Source organism: Phaethon aethereus (assembly GCF_964289735.1).
Source record: "Phaethon aethereus genome assembly, chromosome: 4".
Taxonomy (NCBI): domain Eukaryota; kingdom Metazoa; phylum Chordata; class Aves; order Phaethontiformes; family Phaethontidae; genus Phaethon; species Phaethon aethereus.
Genome location: NC_138578.1, coordinates 38,868,207 through 38,891,767, shown reverse-complemented (window position 1 = coordinate 38,891,767; position 23,561 = coordinate 38,868,207). Strand labels below are relative to the sequence as shown.

Genomic DNA, 23,561 nt, shown 5'->3' with positions numbered 1-23,561 from the left:
CATCCATGGAGTTATATACCTTTAGGAAAGGGCACAAAGAAAATATTCCTTATACACTCCAAGTAAATATTTGGGCTAGTTAGAATGTTAATTGAGTTTTCTTGCTCCCGAGCCAGTTTTCTGCCTGCTTAGTGAGCTGAACTGACTCCCTAAGGCGAGCCAGTTCCAGAAGGATTGGAAAGGCCAAAGCCAGCACAACGGGAAAAAGGACAAGAGCATTGTGTCAGAAAGCAAAGGAAGAAGAGGCAATGTGATTACTCCCTTCAGAATCAGCAGTCTGTCTGAACAGCTCAGCTTATCTAGCCTCACCTTCAGAGTGGATCTTTCCTGCATGTGGAAGATGCTAGAACAAACATCATCTTCAAGGTAAAATAAATAAATGAAACCAAGCTGTCTCTGTTCATACAACAGGAAAACCAGGTCTACTAAAGACAGTAAAACACTACAGTGGTTTTCGTTTTTTGGTGGTTTTTTTGTTTGTTTGTTTTGTTTTTGTTGTAAGAAAGCCACAAGTTTGGAACAGCTTACAGACATCCTGGCAAGTTCTCGCCCCAGATACCATATTAAGCTTAAGTTTGCTTTATTTTCTCTTAAATTGGCATAGAAGCTACTTTCTTTTGGCTTGTTCAAAATTTCTTCCATTACAGATATGAGACATGGAAACAAGGAGATCTCTCTTACTTAGGTGAAAGCAGACTCATTTGTTTCTAGAAAAAAAAGTCATTAAAATCTACCCCATTCTGCCCTGAATCAGTATTTTCAGTTAATATAGGTCTCCAAACCCTGATCTTGACAAAGAAAGCTTTTTGCTCACCTTTATAATAATCAGCATGCATGCAATAACTGAAGAGTGACCTATTAATTTCTATTCAAAAACTACTTCAGCTGACCTTAAAACGTTTTTGAAAGCGACTAACCACTCACTACTTCAGTGCAACATCTATAGGCTAGAGGACTAGAAAGACTGAAACATATCTGTATCCCTATATATCTGTATTTTTCTGTTGCTTAGATCAGTAACCCTGAATGTAGAATATTTATTCTAACACCCTTGGGTGTTAGAATTTGGAAGAAGCTGCCCTGAACCATATTTTCAGCATGGTTATGTAGCAGTAAGAGACTCAAGACATTGGAGACATGCTGGCACACATGTGAAAAAGACACCACAAAGTCAAAGAAATATTATTCATACTCCAGATTACTTTGATGTAATGCTTGATCTAGAGGTCATTTATAAGTAAAGCAGAAGGTTCCCCTCTCCATTCTTCCCCCACTTCACAGCATTCTCTCCTGACTGTTACTACTTGACCCACTAACATAGGAGGTGGCAAAAAGAGAGGAGAAACTAATTAGAAAACTAGAAAGAGAAGGTAAGATTATTTAACCTTAACTGAAAAGAAAAGCAATTATCCTCCATGCCTCAGTTTGCATATACATAAGTCTTACATATGAGAGTCAAGAACGTACATACAGTTTCAAACAACAGGAAGACTTTTTGGAGTATCAGTCACCACAATCAGCAAGAATAAGCTTCTAATAGAATTATTCCAATCACTTACAAAATAGCCTTTCAGGCACATGATTATAAATCTAATATCAAATAAAAATGTCCATTTCTGTAAAAATCATCTATATCAAAAAAAGTTACATGCATACCTGTTTTGCAGCAGCCTAGTCACTTTGCTCACACAGCTGACACTTTGGTCTCTCAAAGATTTTTTAATCCTTTCTTCCAATTTGGTACAAGAGAGATTATTTCCAAGTGGTACATCGTTGTTGTTTCTTGATCTTTCTATTTGTCCCCCTGTGCCATTTGTAGCTTTTGGTGTACCCCCACACATTTTCTTTTGCTACAAATCCTCTTGTAAAGCTCCCTCAAAGAAACTTAATACCCACTGAAGAGATACAGCCTCAAGCAGATTTCTTTACTATAGATCAACCATTAACAATGGTAATTTACCATCGGCTTTCTTCCCTATACAGGAACAGAGTCTGCTGAATTTCCTGTTAGGGGAAAAAAATGTAAAGAGATCTTCACATATTCTATAAGCCATTAATGCAGAAAGAGAGCTGTAGCTAATGTACTGCTGCAATTATTCCAGGCAGATGAGTAGACATGCCTTTCAAGTTTCAGAAGCCATTGCAGACTTGCTCTTGCTGCTGTTAGGTTTTCCTACGAAGCCTAGTACAAAGCTGTAGCAGATACAACAGCTAATATTGACTTTAACTATGTTTGTTTCCTGGTATGTGATTAGGTAGCTGGCAATTATGTAGTCACAAGACTGAACCATATGGCCTCTAAAAAAAAGGCATAGTTGCTTTTGCAGTGACTCGCCCTTAGTTGCAAGGTTGTTCTAACACTGGCTACAACACCCTGTTAATGGCTCTCATGTGAGCAAGTGTCATCTGACAAGCCCTAGCAACCTCATATAGCTTAGGAGCAAATAAGAATCTGTCATCATTGCCATATGGTTATCAGCTAAAAAAAAAAAAAAAAAAGGAAAAAAGGAGACCAACACCAAGAAACACACTAGATAATCTGCACTGTAATGCTTTTACTTTTAAGGACAAATAGTATTTACACTTGGCCAAGAATCTGAAACTGTTATTTTGAAAAGCTTTTTTAAAAAAGTAGAAGGGAAAACAACCACACAAAAAAAGCTTGTCACACACATCAGGTTGGTTGATGAGAATTTATAGTCCTGTGCCTATTAAAACAATTTAATGGCAGTACTGATGACAAAAATATCTAGTAAAATACTTCTGACCAAGAAAATTTAAGTTTTTAAACAGAAAAAGGGACCTGGTGCTTTGTTCAGGCTTAGGTAATTCCACTGCAGAACAAAGTGTGCTTCCCCATCCCTGCTTTAAAAAAAACCAAACAAAAACAAACTTATCCATACATGTCTGCTCATAATTCATGTCTTATATAGCTTCCCCCATCAGTAAACTTCAGATATCTTATAAGATGACAGCCATTGTGCTACTTCCCTTCAAGATTAAAAAGGGAAAATAACTTTGCTAATGGTCACCCAAAAATAAAGCAGTAGAGTTAGAAAGCACAGTAAGATTTCATAACCTAGTGCTACGTGCTACCTGCTAAATAGCACAGCGCCCTTGTTAAAAGGGATTTTGTAATCTCAATAAACCCCAACCTCTAAACACTGGACAAAAGTCAAGCAGAAAAATAGAGCAAGGTTAGGTTGAACAATTTGCCCAGTTGCAGAGGAAAGCCTATAGCAATAAAAAAAAAAAAGCTCAGTTTCAATTCCCAGAGCAGTGACAAGTACTAGATCACAGTCACTCCTCCCAAGTGAGGGAAACAAGTGAAAAACTTTGCCCTGTTCTCAAGTTATTCAAACGATCTAGGGCTACTCCTAGCCCTCACCTCATGGAGGAAGACTACTTTAAACATCAGTGTTCCTAGTCACCTTTAAAGAGCAAATGAAACAAGCAACTGATGGCCAGGTTCCCACACTTAGGCTAAGATCAGCAGTTGATAGCCTTCACTTCTGTCCTATCTTTTGTTCAGGCTTAGGTAATTCCACTGCAGAACAAAGTGTGCTTCCCCATCCCTGCTTTAAAAAAAACCAAACAAAAACAAACTGAAGCCAAAACAAAATTCTGAAATTTTCAGTTAAATGACCACTATATTGGATTCCTGTCAGAGACTAGAACTAGGGACTTCTGTAAGATCACTAAATAGACCTGCTTCACAACACTACCTCATCTGTAGGTGAGGTCATCTGTAGAATACTATAAATCCTAAAATACCTGGGGATTTACCACCAAAAAATCCACAGAACAGTTTCTGAACAAACAAACCAAACATGCAAACCCACACACAGAAAACACCCTCAGTCCAAGGAGTAAATAATACAGAAAATGGAAGAAAGTGCCCTGCTCTCCAGATATAATCCTCTGGGAAGCAGAGTTTAATCACTCTTGTTCTAGGCTATGTGACAGCATGTCACCTGCTCTGTTTGTAGGTCATTTCCTGTCCTTCACCTCCACTACAAGACAATTGCCTAAATGACTTAAACTCAAGGTAATACTTCAGCAAGAAAATTTGGGGTGGGAGAAAGAGGAAATATATATGATGGAGTTATCTAATTAGGAATAATTTTCTGTATAAGTTACAGCTGTCCAGTAGAACTCAAGCCCCGTTTTCAAATCTAACAATGTTTGCGGGGCCCCCTGCAAGCTTTTATTTTCCAAACAGCTTTTAGAAGCAGGCTAGAGAAGCACAGGAAAACAGAACGTTTGAATGATGCCTGCTGTTTCAGTAAGCATTTGTTTTTGCAAAACATACACTTAACAAAATTGATACACAAAAAAATGCCTATGACCCAGACATTCAGGATGAGTGCCAAAACACATGTTTAAAGGTGAAGTGGAATCTATTTGGGATTGCTCAGTGATGAATTTCCCCCTTTCAGTCTGTTGAATAGCTTATAGAGAAAATATAGGTTCCCTTCTCCCCTTCCATTTTGAAGTATTTACCCTGCATTGCTGCTCCTCTCTTTAAAACCTTGGCTATGGAAGAGTTGTGCTGATGCCACACCACATTCTTTTTCCACCATGATCTAAAGTAGTCCTAATATGGTAAAGCACTATTAACCTCAGATGAACCACCTTGTTCAAGCATGATACATAGTTACTAGTTTCACACAAGTTAGGCGGGATACGTTGCAGCTTAGTCATGCAACAAGTGAAGGAACATGTTATTTGCAGTACTTCTTTCTCTCAGATTAGATTTTCCTGTAGAAAGAGTTCTGGTGGAGAAAAATAAAGTTCTCAATATCACACCACTGTACAAAAAGGTTATTTTTTTTTTTAAAGATAATTCTATATGTTACTGTATGAAAAGTAAACCAACGTTGGATATATTTGTTTACTTAAAAGTTCAAATTCCACAGACTCCCTGCTTGGGGAAGGAGAATATACCAGATTTTTGCAAGGCTGGAAGCATTTTTCATCATCGCTGTTGCTAGAAAGCAATATCACCACACACATGCACAAAAAGTGACCACAAAAACCACACACACCTGATAGAGGCTAACAAACAGATCTATACAAGTTAAAGTCACCATAAATTGCCCACATCAGCTTTCCACAAACATCAAGAACAGCCTACTAAACCAGTGTTTCACAACTCATCCAACTTTCCTAACTTTGTATTCACTGTTCATTGGTTTATCTACAAGTCAGAAGTTTGGAAGCTACATTTCATACATTGTCTCAGCAATAATGTAAAAAAACAGAAAAAGAAAAAACAAGCAACCCACCCTAACCAAACAAAACACCCAGAAAGAACAATGCGTTTGAAGTAGTACCATGAACAGCACAGAGACAGTGCTAGCTCCAGAAATGGAATTCCTCATTAGCTCAAGACTTGTAATTGCATGAGAAGTGCATATCTATAATTGTGTTTTACCATTAAGAAAATTGTGTTTATTTTTGTTAAACTAGGTCTTTAAACAAAGAAGGATAAAATATACAATAAAGTTAGCACCCTAAATCCACCACTTAGTCCTCTCCTCAGTACAGAAAGTCTTGCTTAATCAGCTTTCTCCCTTCCATCCCACTTTCTCCCCTAACCCTCATAGCTCCTAACAGCTGGGAGAGCTCAGCTGATCTAAATAAAGTCAAATATTTTGCAGAAGTTGTTTCATAGTAATAATCTTTATCATTTCAAAGAGATGAAGGTTTACTTGTTAATTTAATGCTCTTTAGCATTCTGGGTTTTCCTTTTTCCTGTTTATCTTTTTAAAGGCACCTCCAGTAGCCAACTTCCAGCTTTCACTGGGGCCAAACAGGTTGAGCCAAATGGCAGCAGCTATCCACAAGCAAGTGGTGCTCAGTCCAGCGTCTCTGCTGAGGGCCCGGGCGCAGGCCGCTTGGCCGGCAGGGCCACCCCACCTCCTCCGGCAGGCAGTGCCGGGGCTCAGCTAATGCATCATTCCCATGTCACTTGTTCCAGTGGCGCCATGTGACTGGGCCAGCGTCCAGGAACACGGCTACTAAATACAGACACTGCCAAGGCACGTCTCACAACTGCCTCTGCCAGAAAATTAGATGAATAGAAACCTCTTATCCTACCAGCTTTACTGCCTCTGCCTTTCCCCACCTTCTCTTGAACAGAAGGAAGAACTACACATTGCACAGCTGAAGGAGAATTTTGAGCAATAATGCAAGGCAGAATCTGGTATTTATAACACCGTACCAGCATTTTTTTCAACGCTGTATGGAAGTACTGACGGATCTCAGACCTTAGTATCTCCTATGTAAATGAGCAGGCCAGCACAGACATCACCAACACATCTTAGGGGCGGTATCCTGAGGCATGGGTTTGGTTCCCTGCTCTTTCCTGTTTCCTCTCCCTCTTCTGTAAAGCCCTATTTTTAAATTTATTTTATTTAATAAGAAAAAGCCTGTACGCAACTTTCAAGCCTCCGTTCAAAGGAGTAGTTTTAGAATATGAAAATAAAAAACATGACTAAAACAATGATTTGACATAAGTAAATACATATTAACGCCAACTGATACAGAGATATGAACAACAATGTTTGATATTCAACACCTGCCCCCAATTTTTTTCTAGTTAACTGAAAAAATAGTCCTTTTTGCTAAAACACACACAAACACCTTCACTCAAAGTAACTAAAAATGCCCACCTATTAACAGAAACAGTTTCTTTACATCTTCCACTCCTCCTCTGGAAAGGCTACATTCACAAAAAGGCTTTGTAAACTAAAGAAGAAATGGCATTCTCTCTCAAACTTTACAGCCAAATAAGTTTAGGGTACTCTCTCCAGGGGTGCTGAAAGCATTGCAGATCCCATCCTTGTCCTTGCTCTGAACACGCACTTCCACTGCACAAGGAAACGCCCTCAAGCGGGGCTAGAGGCAAGCGCTACCTGGGGACCCCATGCCCTTCTTCCAAGGGAAATTGCTTCAGACGAAGTCACTGTCAATTAATTCAAAAGTGCATATTCAGAGTATGATTTCAGTTTAAAAAAATAATAAATTAAAAGTTACCTAGTTGTAGGTGCAACCTTCCATATCATAATATAGGAAAACAAAGATATCGATGTGGTGCTCTACCAGTGCTGAGAGCTGAAGCAGCCCAGTTTTTTTGATCCGCTAACATAATATTGGTAAGCTCTCTGTAAATGGGTATGTCAGACTGTTGTAAGAGCAAGGCAGTTCTTGATTCTTTTAAAATAGAGACTGTAACTGAAAAGTTAGTTTGCAATAATCAGGACAGGAATGAAGAAAAACTATGCTGAATATTTGTGAAAATTTACTGAAAATATTTGTGAAAATTAAAAAAAAAAATTTTACCCAACTTGCAAGGATATGGGAAAGACCACATACACAAGAAGCCATGCTTTATCACCCAGAAGTTGCTATAGCATGAACAGCATTGCCTCTGTCTAGATGAATGCCAGGAAATCCTGACTTAGATTGAATGAAGCGATAACACTGATGGATATAACGTCAGCTCCGGCATTTTTCACTAGTTATAGCTAAAAATATGTTTTGTTCCTCTTGTTGTTATGATAATTTGCCTATTCCATCCAAAACACTTTCCTTAACCCTCTCTTGTAGACAGTGTGGAAGGTAGCTTTCCAGTAACTAGCACTGAATCTTGAAGGCTTACCTACATTTATTTTCAAGTTTCACTGGAAAGGGGAGGAAAAGCCATGTCTTAGGACCCCCTACAGAAGATCAGGGTAATTAAATCACTCATACCATAATATCTTCTCAATGAAAAAGACTATACACAAAACCAACCAAACAAACCACAGTCCTGCAGTCGACTGGCATGGACAAACCTAACCTTGCTGCAAGACACTATGCAAGAGTTACGTTCTGTTTACCACCAATTGCGTAGGACTTTGAATGTATAAATAGTCATTAAGTTATGAACTAGCCTCCTCCTTAAAGCAGGCCAACCACTCTAACTACTCACATAGGATCCTAAACATTTTCTCAAAATACTGGTATGATATTAGACTTAAAAGTTTATACAGCCAGGCTTATACATAATTACATTTGACCACACCAAGTAACATGCTAAGATTTGGCTGCCAAGTAGCAGCCTGTCAATCATGAAATATCTGGACAAAAAAAATAAAAATCACAAAAAAAGAGCCAGTTGCAACCTTGTCATGCAATAGGAAAATGCTTCACACATTGAAGATTCAGTGATAGAAACAAACTAAAATTTCAGTCAGCAAGCTTATGTAGCAATTATCTATTTAGACAAATTGGAAACCTTTCTCCTCCGGCGAAGGTAAGAATTGGTCAAGCTCTGTCAGCGTTCCCCAGTAAAACATCGTATACAAGAGCACTTTATAATGGACCTGACTTTCTCCCAAGAGAAAGTCTACAAGAGCAGACTCACTAGGAGCCTTCTTAACAATTACAGATTCAGGACAACTTCATTAAAAAACAAACATTAACTCTCACTTTCTTTTCTAGTCAAAACAGGGCCCAAGGATACAACTCTAATGAAGTCTATACCATAGCCAACTTTCAGTGCTTCAGTAATGCAAACGAAAAGCCACTGCTTCAATCAGATTTCTAGTTCACATGCCAACACCACATTTCAATACAAATATACAATTATTTATTTAGGCTGTAAACAAAGCTTAATTCAGAGGTTCAAGTCACCTTTGACATTCCACCCAGGTGTTTTTTGCTTAAAAACAAAGAAATCAGGCAGATGTAGCATCAGTGTGTACACAGGTTCATTGAGTTGACTGTTTAAAAAAAAACAAAACATGTCCACTACAAAATACAGTGTTCTGTTCTCATTTTCTTCTCCAGTGCATACCTACCCGTGGACCTATTATCCACGCCAGCTACATATAGGCATTTTACAGTTACCAATGACACCATAAAGTGACAAACAGAAAAAGCTAGTTTTCAAATAACACACGTTATTTTCCTAGTTCCATTCAAAAGCATTCCCAAACATATTCCTGTATGTAAGATTGCACACAGGAACTTCTGAAGAAAAGTAGTTTAGTACTCTGATCTAGTCCACAGTGGATGACTGACTTATACCCTTGAGTCTCTCAAATACTTTAGTCATCAGGTGTTACTCACCCACTCTAGAACTTGGAATTGTATGTGAAATCGTTTTAGTGCTTAGTAAGCATGCTATATATCCACAGCCAGATGTCATAAAGATCTTTATAATCAGAGAGGATTAATTTTTTCAAATCTTCAACTTGATGTGATTTAGAACCTCTTTTAACAGTTGCTAAGGCAGAGGTTGGCACTCCTGAAGCTGTTCCAACTGGCTACCATGAGAGCAACCTCTTCCTTCAGGTTAAAAGTCCAGATCAAATAAGAGCTCACATACATGTCACTACATTTGTCAGCCAAGTGAACTGAAGTGGTTACCAATCCCCAGCTCTTTACTCCAGTCTTCTCAAAACAACTGAGGAGTAGAACATATGAGCTCTCCATAACCATTTCTGCGTGAAGTCTGACAGCTTAACACAATCTACTGCAAGAGATGGTTATATCACTGACCTTTACACAGGACATGACCAAGCAGGGCTCCACCACTCTCTATCAACACTACCATGGAAGTGACAAATGTCCAGAAAATAATCAATTTCAGCACAGCATCGGAGAATGCAACAGCATCTTGTACCACTGCAGCCATCTGCCAAGACCAGAGCGTTAACACACATGGACTAACCACTCTGCTGTACAGCTGGGCAAAGTGGTTTCTGCACCTAACCCACTCCTTCCTTGTGCGTGCACTGGAGGTCACCAACCTTCCCTTCTGGCAGCTTAACAGGTCTCTGCCCAGCTTGTTTAACCCAGTCATGTTAAACAAGCCAGGACTTAGAAACAAAAGACCCATGACCTTCCCTATAGCAGGATTTGTCTTAAAAAAATCACAACCCATTTTAGAATGCAAGTTAGAGAGCAGTGTTAAATGTGAAGATTTTAGAAAGTCATTTTGTGGGAACATGAAAGGAAAGGCATGGAGAGATGACAGATACAAGCACTCAACTAATCAGCGATAGCCGGACAAGCTCATGTGCCCACATAGAAAACAGACACAAAAATTTGTCTGAATGTAAGCTAATTCCTTTCAGTTGCAGATTTTTAAAAATTTCCATAACTGTCTTTTCCAGACCACAGAGGGCTTTAACATTACATTATGGTGGATTCTGTAAAGCGATCCACAGTGAAAGAATAACAATTTAAGAATAACTTGCTTAGAAATATGTATTCAACAGTTTGTAGATCATTCTCCCTGGGGTTTCTGTCAAGAACATCTTAGGTACTCTGCTCAGATTTTCTGTGCCCCTGAAGCTGTGCATTCACATACCCAGCCCCAACAGTTGAGCAATTTCAGGTGTCAGATAATATCTGGATTCAGAACTCAGAGCAGAGACTCTGCACAGAAATCCAGAACACTGAGTTCATTCAAGCCACTGTTTTCTTTCATAAAGGTCAGTAAACTTAATGACAATAAAAGCTAGGAGTTATTATTATAAGAAACTTCCTGACTTCTTATAAAATATGAAGTACTAAAGCATTCAGGTTTCTAATTTGAAAGTGCTAATACCAAATTCAGCCTGTTAGCACCTCTATTAGAAGAGTAAATAAATATTGTCAGACTGTTTACTTAATACAACTGATTTCATTAGCACGTGCGAAACTCCACTGAGCACCTTGGAGGAGAAAAGTTGAAGTGTATTGCATTGAGGTGAGAACACGCTGCAGAGAAAGCTCCATACTGATTCAGTAATTACATCACACACAGCTCAAGTTTCACTTCAGCACTGTCTATGGAAGGAAAACCATGAGTCAGCTTCAACAGCAGCAAGTGTGGTGTAAATCCCTCGTGCCCATTTATCAGTACAATTCTAAGAATCTCACCAATATCCAGGAAGAGTGCTGACTGACAAAGCAGATATATTGGCCGTTGGTCATGTAAAAGCACCTGTACTTGCCCTAATTGTAGTGCGGAAGGCACAGGCACTACTACTGAAACTCCTAAGCTAGTTCTCTCAGTGCCTAAGGAGAATGCTTCACCTTGCAGTCTGCGCAACAGCTTGTCTTGTGACCTCAATCTTGCATATAAGAACATGACATTGCTACAGTATTCGAGTGGCAAATGCATACAAACAGAGCAAGTGGGGTGAGGCAAGAAAGGCAGGAAGAACTGTTAAGGTGAGGAGAAAGCAGAATGGAGAAGAATGCGAGCCTGAAGATTAAGAAGCGGAGGCAGAGCACACAGAGGAGACAATTCATGGCAGGCAAAGGTGAACAACCACGTCCACGCCTGTTAGTCAGATCAGTAATAATCTGACACTATCGCAGGAAGCGCATGCAAAGGTGCAGACACATTTGCTGTCTTCACACAAGAAGTGCCCAATTCAAAGTCTTCCTTTTCTCGCTTATTCTCTCTAGCAAGCCTGTTAACCACCATCCTACAGAACTGCATTCCTCATCTTTTGTCTAACAAGTGTACCCATGGAAACCTTCACATAGCAAATACTGATAATTAGGATAGCATAAGAACATTCTTCTTGCAACACTTTGTCTAAAAGGCATGCAAGATGACAGCGTGCTCTTGATGAAAAGTCTACTTAGTAGAAACAACTGTTGACAAATATAAAACACAACCCATGTCTTTAAAACTAAGTCTTCTCTTCACAAGCCATCCCTGAACATCGCTAAGGTGCAAAGTAAATTACAGATGAAAGCACATGATTGTTAGTGTCAGAAGGAATACCTAAAGGAACAGGTATGTCACCAAGGTTTGCAGCACACATAGTCAGTATTAATCCTAAGAACTCTCTTTGCAAAAGAAGTCCTCAGCAGCTTCAATGTTACTGAAATGCCAGAATAAGAAATAAATTGCTTTCATGAAAACAATTACTCCATTTTCTGGCCCCTCGGACTCCAACTATTCGTCACACCTACTCTCTCCGGGCTTTTGCTCTGCTGTTACTCACTGTTCAGACCAAAGCTACAGCTAAAGGCCATGACCATGCACCAGAACACCTAAATTCCACAATGTCAAAGTGGGATGACATGATGACTAATGATTACAACATTTTGCCAAACCACTTCCATCTTCCTTTCCTCTCAAGTTTTAATAAAGCTACTCTGCTACTTCAACTAAGTTTACAGAAGAAAAGTTATAAAATTTACATAGTTAACATGAAGCTAGCCTCTACTGGCAATAAAGCTCTGCATCAGCTTTTAAAAATTTTCTCTATGAATTCAGCTTTTATGAATGAACGAATGTCCACATTTTTAAGCCCCAAGCAGCTCTATTTTCTCGCCCACATCAATCCATTTACGTCAGACAAGTATTCCCCTACAGCATTAGCAACATTGCTCCCGATTGTAGTATATTCTGCTTTAAGTTGTGCTACCAACAAGGGAAGGTAGCTCCAAGGCTTTCTGTTGCTACTATTCCCCAAATCACTTTCTACTGAGCATAGGATGTGGCAGAGTACTCACCTACCCACTTTGGACATGTAAACAGCAAAAGTACCCTAAGAATAAGGAATCAAGCACCTACCATCCAAATGCACATCAATTTAAGAGTCAGGTGTGTAGGAAATACACTACTAGCTGGTTATGCCACATGGGTAAGTTACCTGTAAATCAGAAATAAGACAACCCACTAGCAAACCCAATTTGATCAGTCAGGCAAGAATGCATCTTTTCATGGAATTAAATTAAATAACCAAGGTACATCCATCCCTTCCTCTCAGAATGTCAGTAGCTATGCATTTCCACACAATGGAAATTTGTATCTGTGGCAAAAAAAAGAAAAAAGGGGTGTCTTCTTGCAACTTTAAGAGAGAATGAGTTAGTCTCAGAGCAAAGATAGAGGAAACCACGAGTTGTTCAGTTACACAAGTATGTAGGGGAGGGGAAATCCAAACAACTTGAGGAGAATGGCCTTGGTTCATGCAAAGCTCAAAAGCTGGAGGACTTGGGGTTGGTTTTGTTTTCCTTCAAAACAGCCTCAGGCTGGAAGTGTGGTTTCCATGTCAAAAGACCATGCTTTCAATCCCTTCCTCTCTAAGCCATTTTCTTGAGTGAGACGGTAATAAATCTCTTTCTACAGAACTTACTCTTTAGTTGTCATTACTATGGAAAGGTTAATGCCAGAGCAGGAGTGCTGGCATTACTGCAACTTAAGGCTCACCTTCAGCTAGGAGCTATGTGGCTTAGACTTGCTGTTTAACTTTCCCTGCCCCCATGCTTAGATCTGGCCCTGGGCTGCATCGCCCTTCCTACAGCATATAAAATAGCTATTTTCTTTCAAATGTTTTTTTGAAGGGTTTACAGCCAGATGTTTAATGTTTTTTCCATCTATGAAGATGTACATGGGTGCTCAGTAGCATTATTGCTGTGTGGATGTCTACAAAGCTGCAAGAAGCTCAAGAGAAACCCAATTAGGCTACAAGAATGTACTGAGGAGTGTTTCATTTTAACAAAGATACGACAAGCTGACATGCAAGCAGACTCAAAGCTCACTACCGCTTTCTTTCCTTTTTCAGAAGATGGAACATTGCCAGGCTGGTAATAAATGCTGTGAAATAATGCTTAGCCAGTAGGATCTCACCAAGCATTTCAATGCTATGACCAAAGGAATTACTAGTATCAGCTGCCAAACAAATGATCTCATATACCAAAGCTAACAAACTGTTACCAGATAGATATCCTGCAGTTACAACATGACATCAGCTCCATTATAGACACCAGAAGGAGCAGCTGATACTTGAAGCTGAAGAAACAGCCCATTTGCAAGTTTCAGACACAGCTGAAATAACAAAACCTCCTTTTTTTTTAAATAGAATTCACATGAAATGAAATTATTCCCTGCTTTACAACATTCCTTCACTAAACATGCCAATATCAAAGTAATTTCATCAGAGGTTGCAATGCAGATAATTAAACATTCAGCAGTGAAAGCACAGACTTCCAAGAACTCCAAGGCATTTCTTTTCGTTCTTACATGCCTGGATATAGGTACTTTGTTTAAAAAAAAAAAAAAACAAACACCAAAAAAACCCCAAAACCAACTATTAAAGACTGAAATTAGTGTCAAACCTTAGCCCTCAGTTTAAGGATAACACCAATCTTTCCTGTTGAAAACTACAGAAAAACATCAATGTGAAATCTCATTCCAGAGTCAGGTAAACACAATTACAGAGGAACTACCATAAATTTAAGTACAATCAAACTATCTGCAACTCATACCCATTTCCTCACAGCCTTCCCCCATACCTTACTCAAATATATGCTTAGCACTTGAGACATTCTAGTCTTGAGATACTATGTGCTTATAAAATTATTTAATCCCTAAAATTTAAAATTCATGAGGAGTAGGATGCTTTGGTTTTGCAGTGACAACTACCATTCAGCTGAGCACATGACCCTGGTAGCACTCCAAAAACCCATACAAACTACTCTAAATCAAGCTTGTAAGGGAGGTAACATTTGATAAGGAAATACGAAATACTAGGGGAATTTAGCCACATAAATACACATTTCTCACACACAAAGTAATTAGGATTTCCTCAGAGCATTAGAGGCTAAAAAGAAATATATTGAACTACAGTCACTCAAATGTCTCTGTTGAAAGGGATGCGCATGTATATACACATATATTTTTATGTATGCATTATACACATACATACACAAACACATCTACAGATATTTTTAGTTAAGGGAAGCAAAAAGCAGTAGCAACAGAAACCAGAAGCTGAAGAACTGTGTAAAAACTGCTCAGAACAAACACTATATCATGTCACTAATACCCATCTGTTCTCCAGCTGTCTTATAATTTCTCTTTAAAAAAAAAAAAGAAGAGAGAATTAAGATATTCTACAATTCTAACTACTACTCTTCTACCACTTCATACAGGTGCAGGCCAGTAGAAAGTCCTACTATCCTAATAGATCTATATTAGTATCTACACCCTATGTTTACTTTCTCCTCACCCAGCAAGTAAGGGCTGTGTTTACATGAATGTGTAGTGCAGCCCAACAGGACTAGATGCAGAGAGCAAATTAATTGGTGCTAAGGACCTGACACCCACACTATACCTGTTCTGGGGTTTTACTTTTGACCAGCTGTATTCTGGTCCCAGGGACTAAATGCCCATTAGTGGTTGGAGCACACTTTCTAATTTCATTCATTCCAAGAGGAATCCAGTTTACGCACCAAAGAAGCTTGGCTCTGTGAGCCAAAGTATAGTAAGTGGAGACAATTGAGAGGTTTTCTTTAAAAGAGCACTCCTGATCCAAATTAAGATGTTAATGCTCATGCACCCAAGAAACCATTTCCCGTGGCTCCACGTTCAGCTATTGGCACTATGTCTCTCTCTCTCTCTTTGAGGCTGTGCCAGCTCATCCTGGTAAGCAGCATGGACCCTGTAGCTTGCTGTTTTCTTCAGAGCCAAAGAGAGGAAGCAGCACTAATATTTGGTCAAGATTTAGCTCTTGTTAAAGGGGAGGGGGCAACGGAACAAGCATATGTGGTTCTTGTTACAGGCAAACCTCAAGCCTGGTTGATGGCCCTCTGCAACAGAACTTACAGTGTTCCTAGTCTTCCCAAGAGAAGTTTGTAACAACGTACTTGAACAAAGCTGTCAAATTAAGTTAATTTGAGGAGGTATTATCTACTAAAGAGATTTTTTGGTGATTCTGCTATTGTTCTGGCTAAGAAGGGTGAGTGAATACACAGAGGCTTTCAAGACTTTCATAACAATTCAAAGTCCAAGGATACAGATTGTTACTGGTCTTACAGGGTCGCTTAAGAGAACTATACACAGCAAGACATACTGAATGTGGAGGGACCTTACTAACCAAATAATAAAGGGGGAATAAAACTAACTAAAATCCTTAAAAATACAGGCTTGCCATTAGAACTGAAAATGATCTTGCTGCTTTGCCTCTAACAGTGACCAGCAGCATATGCTTAATACAGAAGCTCCCAAAGGATTAAGTCTTCCCTTTTACTTGGGTCCAATCACGTCTCTCGATTCAAACAGAGATTAGTGTTCAACAGAAAGTCTATTAAAAATGTTGTAGTAGACCTTCTAAGACCCTGTAAGCATGCTCCTGCAGGTCATCAACAGATTACTAGAAAGAAAGAAAAAGCATTGCAGCACATTTAGAAGTTGTAAGGAAGAAGCTTAATGCAATATTAACAGGCAAAAAAAAAAAAAAACAAACACCACCCCACATGCAAAATGCACCAGATAACTTTACTAACCTTAAGTTTGCCAAAACTTAATCAGATAGCAAGGAAATGAGGGAAAATAAGGGATAAAGAGTGATGGGTACATACAATAGTATTTTAATGATAATAGTTTTTGTTTGAAGTACTAAATCATTTAAATGTTATTCAAACTGAAAACTGAGTATGGAATATCCTACCCAGCAAACAGGAAGAAAATACACTCCCTAACCTCACAAAATACTCCAAATGGAGCAATTTTACTGATTTTAATGGGGGAGACACTGTGCAAGGAATCTGCCTTCATTAATAGCATTGGTCTCTGATACAGAGTACTTGGTAAGATTTTTAAGTACAACGCAAAACAGAGTTAGTCAGGAATTGACACTCAGTTTAAATGTGGAAAATATATTTGTTTTCCTTCAAATTAAAGGAGATATTTAATTCATAGGATGGATAGGTGCTACAAAAAGTAACTAGCAAGTATAGGATATAGACTTTACAGCCTCCCAAAGTTCACCAGCCCTGTTCTCCAACATGAATGCAGAATCAGTACTGTGTCCTACCATTTTCAAATAAATCACCTTATAATCCAAATATCCTAATGCCAGTTTTGATGTTACTCCATTCTTCACCACAATCTTGCAACTCTGGCCACGCATATGACCATGGCCCACATAGACCATCTTTGAAATCATAATGGCTCCACTACCGTGATATTTCATTCTTGGCACCATGGCACTTTGTGGATGAAGCTACTTTCCCCCCCCCTCCCTTACCATTCTTAGTAGTTCAGCAGTGAAAGCCCAGAATCCAATTCAGTCCTGTATACTACCTGATCACAGGACTACTCAACTAATGCCGAACAGAAAAAAGACACAGAGTTTACCAGATATGCATGTGATAGTCACTGAGCTCACCAGGACCGGTTTGGTCTTGTGAGCAGAACAGATGCTGAAAGTCACAAAGCTCCAAACCACCAAACCTGAGCAAAATGCTGTCCCCGAGGGTTAAGAAAGATTACATATTCAAGCCCTGAAGTGGCTAAACCGCACCTTTAAGGATTTGCGATATCACAAGCAGAGAGCACGGGTGAAAAGTACCTAACGCTCTAGTGGGTCACCAGACTATGCACGTGTATTTAAGTCACGACAATTAAGCCATTTTTTCACTTTCCTGTGCTGATGAGACCTGAACACGAGTTACCACATCAATCGCACACCAACGCAAGGGAAGGGAAGGCCAGGCGCCTCCCCCCGCTGCTGCCGAGGGGCCGGGCGGTGCGCGCCCCACGGCCCCCGAGCGCGCCGCTTCCAACTCGGACATAAAATGGCTGAGGGATCCGACGAGGGAGAGGCGGGGGGAGAGCCACCCTCCCGGCGCCGCCCCGCCCGTCCCGGCCGAGGGTGCCCCCTCCCCGCCGGCCGCTCCTTCCGGCCCCTGCGGAAACTTGGCAGAGGAGGAACCCCAAAAGGGCTGCGGCAACACCTGCTCTGCAGCCCCTCCGCAGGCGGCAGCGGGCAGCGATGTCCTCGCTCCCTGCCGGCCTCTCCGCCGCCGCCCCCGGCACCCATCCGGAGCCCCGACCCGCCCTGTCCCCGCCGCTCACCTGAAGGCGGGCCCCTCCCCCGGAGCCCGGCCGTGGGGGGCCGCCGCGCTGCCGCCCCTTTTGTTGAAAAGCTTCTGGAGCAGGGTGGGGGCCATACTGCCGCCCTGCCCCTGCCACCGCCCCGCCGGACGGCGGCCCCACCCGCGCCTCTCGCAGCGGCTCAGCGGGCGGCGAGCGGCGGCGGCCGCGGCAGCATCCCCGCCGCCGCAGAGCCGCCCAGCATTGCGCGGAGGCGAGGCGAGGGGAAGCGCCTGCCCGCTCAGCTACGCCACGCCACGCCGCTCCCGGCGACCGCCCGTCACCTGACTGAGGGGCCGAGCCCGCACGCCGGCGCTGACAGCTGCCTAGCTGCCTGCCTGCCCGCCCGCCCGCCCGACGGGGCACGGCACAACGCGCCGCCAGCAGCCGCGCGACGGGAACGAGGACGCGAGCGCGCCGCGCCCCCCGAGCGTTCCCCATTGGCTGCGCGGCGCTCCCTGCCCCACCCCCAGCACGTGGTAAGGGGCCGGAGGCAGCTTAAAGGGACACGGGCCCTGCCCCGCGCTGGGCGGCGGCGGTTGAGGACGTTGGCGGGGGGCGGGGCAGAGAGGTGCCTGTGCCTGTGCCTGTGCCTGTGCCTGTGCCTGTGCCTGTGCCTGTGCCTGTGCCTGTGCCTGTGCCTGTGCCTGTGCCTGTGCCTGTGCCTGTGGTTAGGCGGCCTGGTGGGCCTGTACGTGCGCGCAGAGGTACGGATATATGTGCATATATCGTGTACGTATATTATATATCCGTAGTAATAAGCATGTGCATATACATATATATTTATAATGTATATTTTGCAATACATTTCTCTCTACATAGATATATGTGTGCATATGAATACACATACATATGTATGTATGCATCCCCTGTATATAAACACATGTAAATTATGTGATTTACAGCAACATTTTTGCACGCTGAAGTAAGCGTGAATGAAGCAACCGCCTGCGTCAAGATGGGGCCGTTCCCCGTTTGGCCTGACAGTGAAGCACGGTGGCGGCGGCTGCTCCAGTGTCCCCTCCTCCCTGTCCCCTCACACCAGCCAAGCCCATGGCCCAACAAACATCCGTTGGGTTTTCGGGAAGCTCACATCCCTGGTTTTGCCCCACGCACAAATTGCAGTCACCAGTCTGGGAAAGTTTTAATTTGCTTTTTTTTCTAATCCTGGTCTCTGTAACAGCGAGACCCCCGGCATGAAACGGTGGAAATACTGCGACTCCCTTCGAGAATCTCAACTTTGACTTCAGCCTTTGACGAGACAAGCCAGAACATTTTTGCAGGAAGGTATCTCTGCTGGGATGGTGCCTATTTTCACTCATTTCTCTTTAATTGATCTATTTCATTCACAAAATAATTAGATAATGCTACAGTGTGTGTGGGACATTTGGAGCTTTATGTTTGTTTGTTTAATTTGGGGGACAGCGTTGTTTGTGTGGTTTTGCCCAGCAGCAACCCACCACCGTGCACCCACCAAGAGAATACAACTTCAAATGCTTCTTTTTAACCTACTAGGTAGCTGCATAGTGTGGTGCAGCAAAAAAAAAAAAAACAAACAGAATCACACAACTTCCTGCTCAATTCAGCAAACGTGGAGATGAGACACGGAGAATGGCGATCATTACAATAGCTGATTGCAAACTCAACATCCAGTAGTGGCAGGAGAGGTGAAGGACATGCTAATGCTTTGGAGCCAGCTTTTCAGTGGCTTGGAGAAGCTGATTTCTCTTTAAAATCAAAATCAAGAGATGACTGCCTACTGGCCTGATATTCTGATCCTCTCTCTATACCCTATAGCGTCTCTTTAATACCAGATTGAATCTTGTAATGCTTGGCTGACCCTGCCTGGAGGTCTGTTCTCAGGAGAGATGACCGTTCTGAAGGTTGTCAACCACTTCATGTGTGAGACTGAATACTCAACGTAAATCTTCCATGTGGATGTTCTTATTGCTTTTGATTCTTTACTTCCACCATCATCACCAGATGCCCCCAGTCATTAAGGTCAACCCACTCAACCAAAGCTGAAGGGCAGAAAAGTGAGGGTGCAGTGATGATAGTACCCTGTGAGGGAAGTGAATAGCAGGGTGTGACTGGACAAGACGAAAGACATCAGGGTCAACATACTAATCAACGCGAATGGGAATCTAGGCATCCAGCTCCAGAAATAAGCACTGGACTGTATTTCTCACCAAACAGTCTTGGCAAACTTAAAGTTGCAAATACCATAGCTGCCACTCTATGGCTACATCTGCATTAGCAAGTAGTGTTGACCAGTGGGAGTGGGATCGTAGATGAAACCAGTTGTCTGACACAGCCTGATGTCCACATCACAAACATTTTACAGGGTTTTATTTTGGACTAGTTGTAATCTGGCCCTGTCAGCAGAATGAGTGTCAGTGGTTGGAACACACCAAACGTGTTTCTGAAAAACGTCTGATTTGGTTTCATCTGAAATGACATACTTTGCGTGCCCAGATGCCACTCCAAACTGTGAAGCAAGACAAAGTCAGGGAGGACAACTGGGAGACCAACTTCAAAAATGCACTTCTGATCTGAGCAAAAGTGGCAGTGTAAATGCACCCTACGTGTTGGCTGATGCTCAGTGCAATATTAGTTCTCGATATTTTCTGTTAATGTGTGTGACAGTCACTATGATCTGAAATTGGTAACAAAACATTAAAACGGTAGTGTTCTGAAGGGAAAAAAAAAGGGGGGAAAACACAGCAGAATCAGCAAAGGACTATGACTGAAATTACTTTCACAGTCAGTATGCACTGTCCCAACCCAAACAGAGTTTGGCTATAAAGAACACCTGGCAAAGCAAACACGGTAATTTTTCACTAACCCACAAGTGCAAAATATGAGCAGATATAAAGAAAAAAGCCATACCATCTGTCAAGGAAAGACCATTTACGGCAGGACGGTGTTTCCTCAGCCCTCACTCTTCTAGGAAAAACAGGAAATAAAAATGTGGCTTATGAGAATCAAAACCTTATTTATAACATTCTGACTAAGGGTCAGACTCTTTGTGTGCAGGGAAAGACAATGTAATTGATGAAACTTCAGTCAGAAAAGGAGCCAGATTCTTAATGTATGTGACCGTTAGAAAGTTATCAATACATAAAAAGGATCATTCAAATCCTGGAATGGCTTGGGTAAGTATTTCTGTGTTTCATAGAGCATAAACCTCTCTGAAGATTCTCTCCTGAAAATGTAGGGACTGAGTTTTATAGCCAGGATGGGCTGGGTTAAAAGCCAAGTCTCCTAAGTCACACTTAGCCTCCCTGCCACTTAGACCTGGATGAAACTGAGTTCCATTCCCTTCCACCCCGCTCAGTCCTGAACGCAGAAGTCCAAAATGCTCCTAAACCTCAGTTGTCAGAACTAAGCTTTTGGAGGAACCACAAAAAGAAGCCAGAGGCCAGAACAGGTAAACTCTGAAGATTTAACAAAAAGCTTGTTAATCCAGGATGCTCATTAATGACTTACTGCTTAGTGTGGTGATGCATGCTGTGTAAGTTACACAAACACAGATAAGTCTTGCTACACTTTGCAATGCATCAGCAACATTTTGGATTCTGTAAAATAAATGAAGTCCAATTTTTATTGCCACTTCAAACATGCCAAGTAAAATGTGATATGAAGAAATGTCTGGAACTATTCTCTCTCCACAACAATTATTAATTGTTAATATTACTATTTAGCACAGTAGGTCTAAATTACTCTCCAGAGAGAATTTTAAAACCTGTTATAAAATGTATTCCACTTTGCAAGCAGGGACAGAAACTGACAGAACCAGAGAGCTTGGGATTGCAGCCCCCTGCAAACCAGCTTACTCATCCTTCATGGAATGGAGCTTTACATAACTCGTGCTGTTGCTGCAGCAACTTTTCCCAGCCCCTGAACAGTGCCACAAAGGTGCTGCCTTAATACAGATAAGCAGTTTCACTGTCTTTTTACATAGAAGATACAGTCACTTGAAAATTGAAAGACAGTTTGAAGGGAAATACTAATTTAATTGTTTCAAAATTACTGGAAGTATTGATGTACATAATGAAACATTTAATTTTCAACAGTCTTTGGTGTTAAAAATAGAGAGAAAGGCCAGATAAGGGATGGCATTTTTTAACCACCACAATGTAAATATCAAGTAATATGGTGAGAACTGGATTGTGTGAAGGTGATAGGTATTTACAATCCTCTGAAGTCACTTCTGTTAACTTCTGTATCTTGTCAAATTTCCTAAAGCAAAGGTACACTACTTTTTCCTCTGGAAGAGCCTGAAGACGTACATACCTGTGAGTGTTCAAATACTTGTTTAGAACCTGGTGTGGTTCCTCTCTACAACCGAGTTGTTAGCGTTGGCAGATTGTATTTCTAAGACTCCTGCCTGGGACTCCATCCACAGCCTAACTGGAAATCCTCATGTCCCAGATTTTCAATGGCGAAATCTGTTCTGGGACTTACTATTTGCTGGTTGAACTCCTGACTTTAAATGCTGATGTAGTTCACCTTGGACTCCATCCTACCCATATTAGATGCAAACCAAAAAGGCTTTCTGCATTATAAAGATTATAGTCACCATAACTGATATTTTAGTACTTTTTAGTGATAACTATGATAAACAGCATTATACATTTACATGAAATTGCAGTAGTATGCAGGACATACATTTGTAACAAAAGTGAGAGCAGAAATTTAGCAACAAAACAAACAACTCCCATCAGCACTGCGGCAACAGGGGCAGAGGCTAGCTGACACTTTGGGCTGCACCTTCTGGCAAGCCATGGCTTGTACTGTTGTCAGAAGTCATAGGCACTCTCTGCCAATGCCTCCTCATGTCCTGAGGTCCTAATGCTACTGTGATTATTTGCCTTTAAAACATGTTCTAAGTAGAACCAAAATATATAGCTAAAAAGTCTGCTTATTTTTGCCTGGTTCTTAGCTAAACCATTTCTTCGGGGACCAGCATATCTGAAAGTTAGCGATGAGTAAATGCATGACTTTTCTTTCAATTTCTGTCATATTATGTCAGCTCTGCGTAGACAATTTGCTTTTTAAAATATCCGGAGACAAGAACATATGGTTTTTTCCTTGTTTAACATTGCATTATAATTCAGCTTAGAGGAATCGGCTCAGAGTCAGTAAGTATTCAGTATGGATTTAATCTGTGACCTTTTTATTCAGCTTTACGGAGAAAAAGACTTGGTACACATGGGGAACAATAAGCCTGATGATGAGAAAACAGATTTATTCCTCTCTCTCCTCTCTCATGTCTCATTCATGTAGGTGACATGTTTGACGTGCCAGGTCACATGGGAATAGCACATGATGCACCCTGTGTGTCACATGGCACAGGAAAGGGTGAGTGGCTGTTCTATTCCACAGGGAGCAGTGAAAGCATCCTTACCAAGGCTGTTACCAAAAAACCTGCATACTGGAAGCTTCTTGTTAGCTGTTCTGAAAAGCTGGTTAGGTATGTGTTTGAGTCGCTTGCCAGCTGGATCCCATCAGTGCTCCACTGGACCACATTTCTGAAGCTACAATTCAGTCCAGTGAAAAACCCACAAACTTACGATTACTCCCACACAAACCAAAATGGCTTTTAATAAATAACCTTAGACAAGGCAGTTCTGCACTGAGCCAAATCATTCACCTTCTGGTGGAATTAACATGTTTA

The 23,561-nt window shown here is 41.3% G+C and overlaps 1 protein-coding gene across 1 annotated transcript in view; it reads right to left on the bottom strand.

Moving 5' to 3' along the window:
• Nucleotides 1-17,958, bottom strand: part of FNIP2 (folliculin interacting protein 2) — a gene marked incomplete at both ends in the record, with an annotated part of 48,463 nt that extends 30,505 nt beyond the window's left edge. The window contains one exon of the mRNA XM_081999021.1: nucleotides 17,864-17,958. Within this exon, the coding sequence (XP_081855147.1) occupies nucleotides 17,864-17,958 (95 nt within the window). The remainder of the gene's footprint in view (nucleotides 1-17,863) is intronic.
• Nucleotides 17,959-23,561: the final 5,603 nt, after the last annotated feature.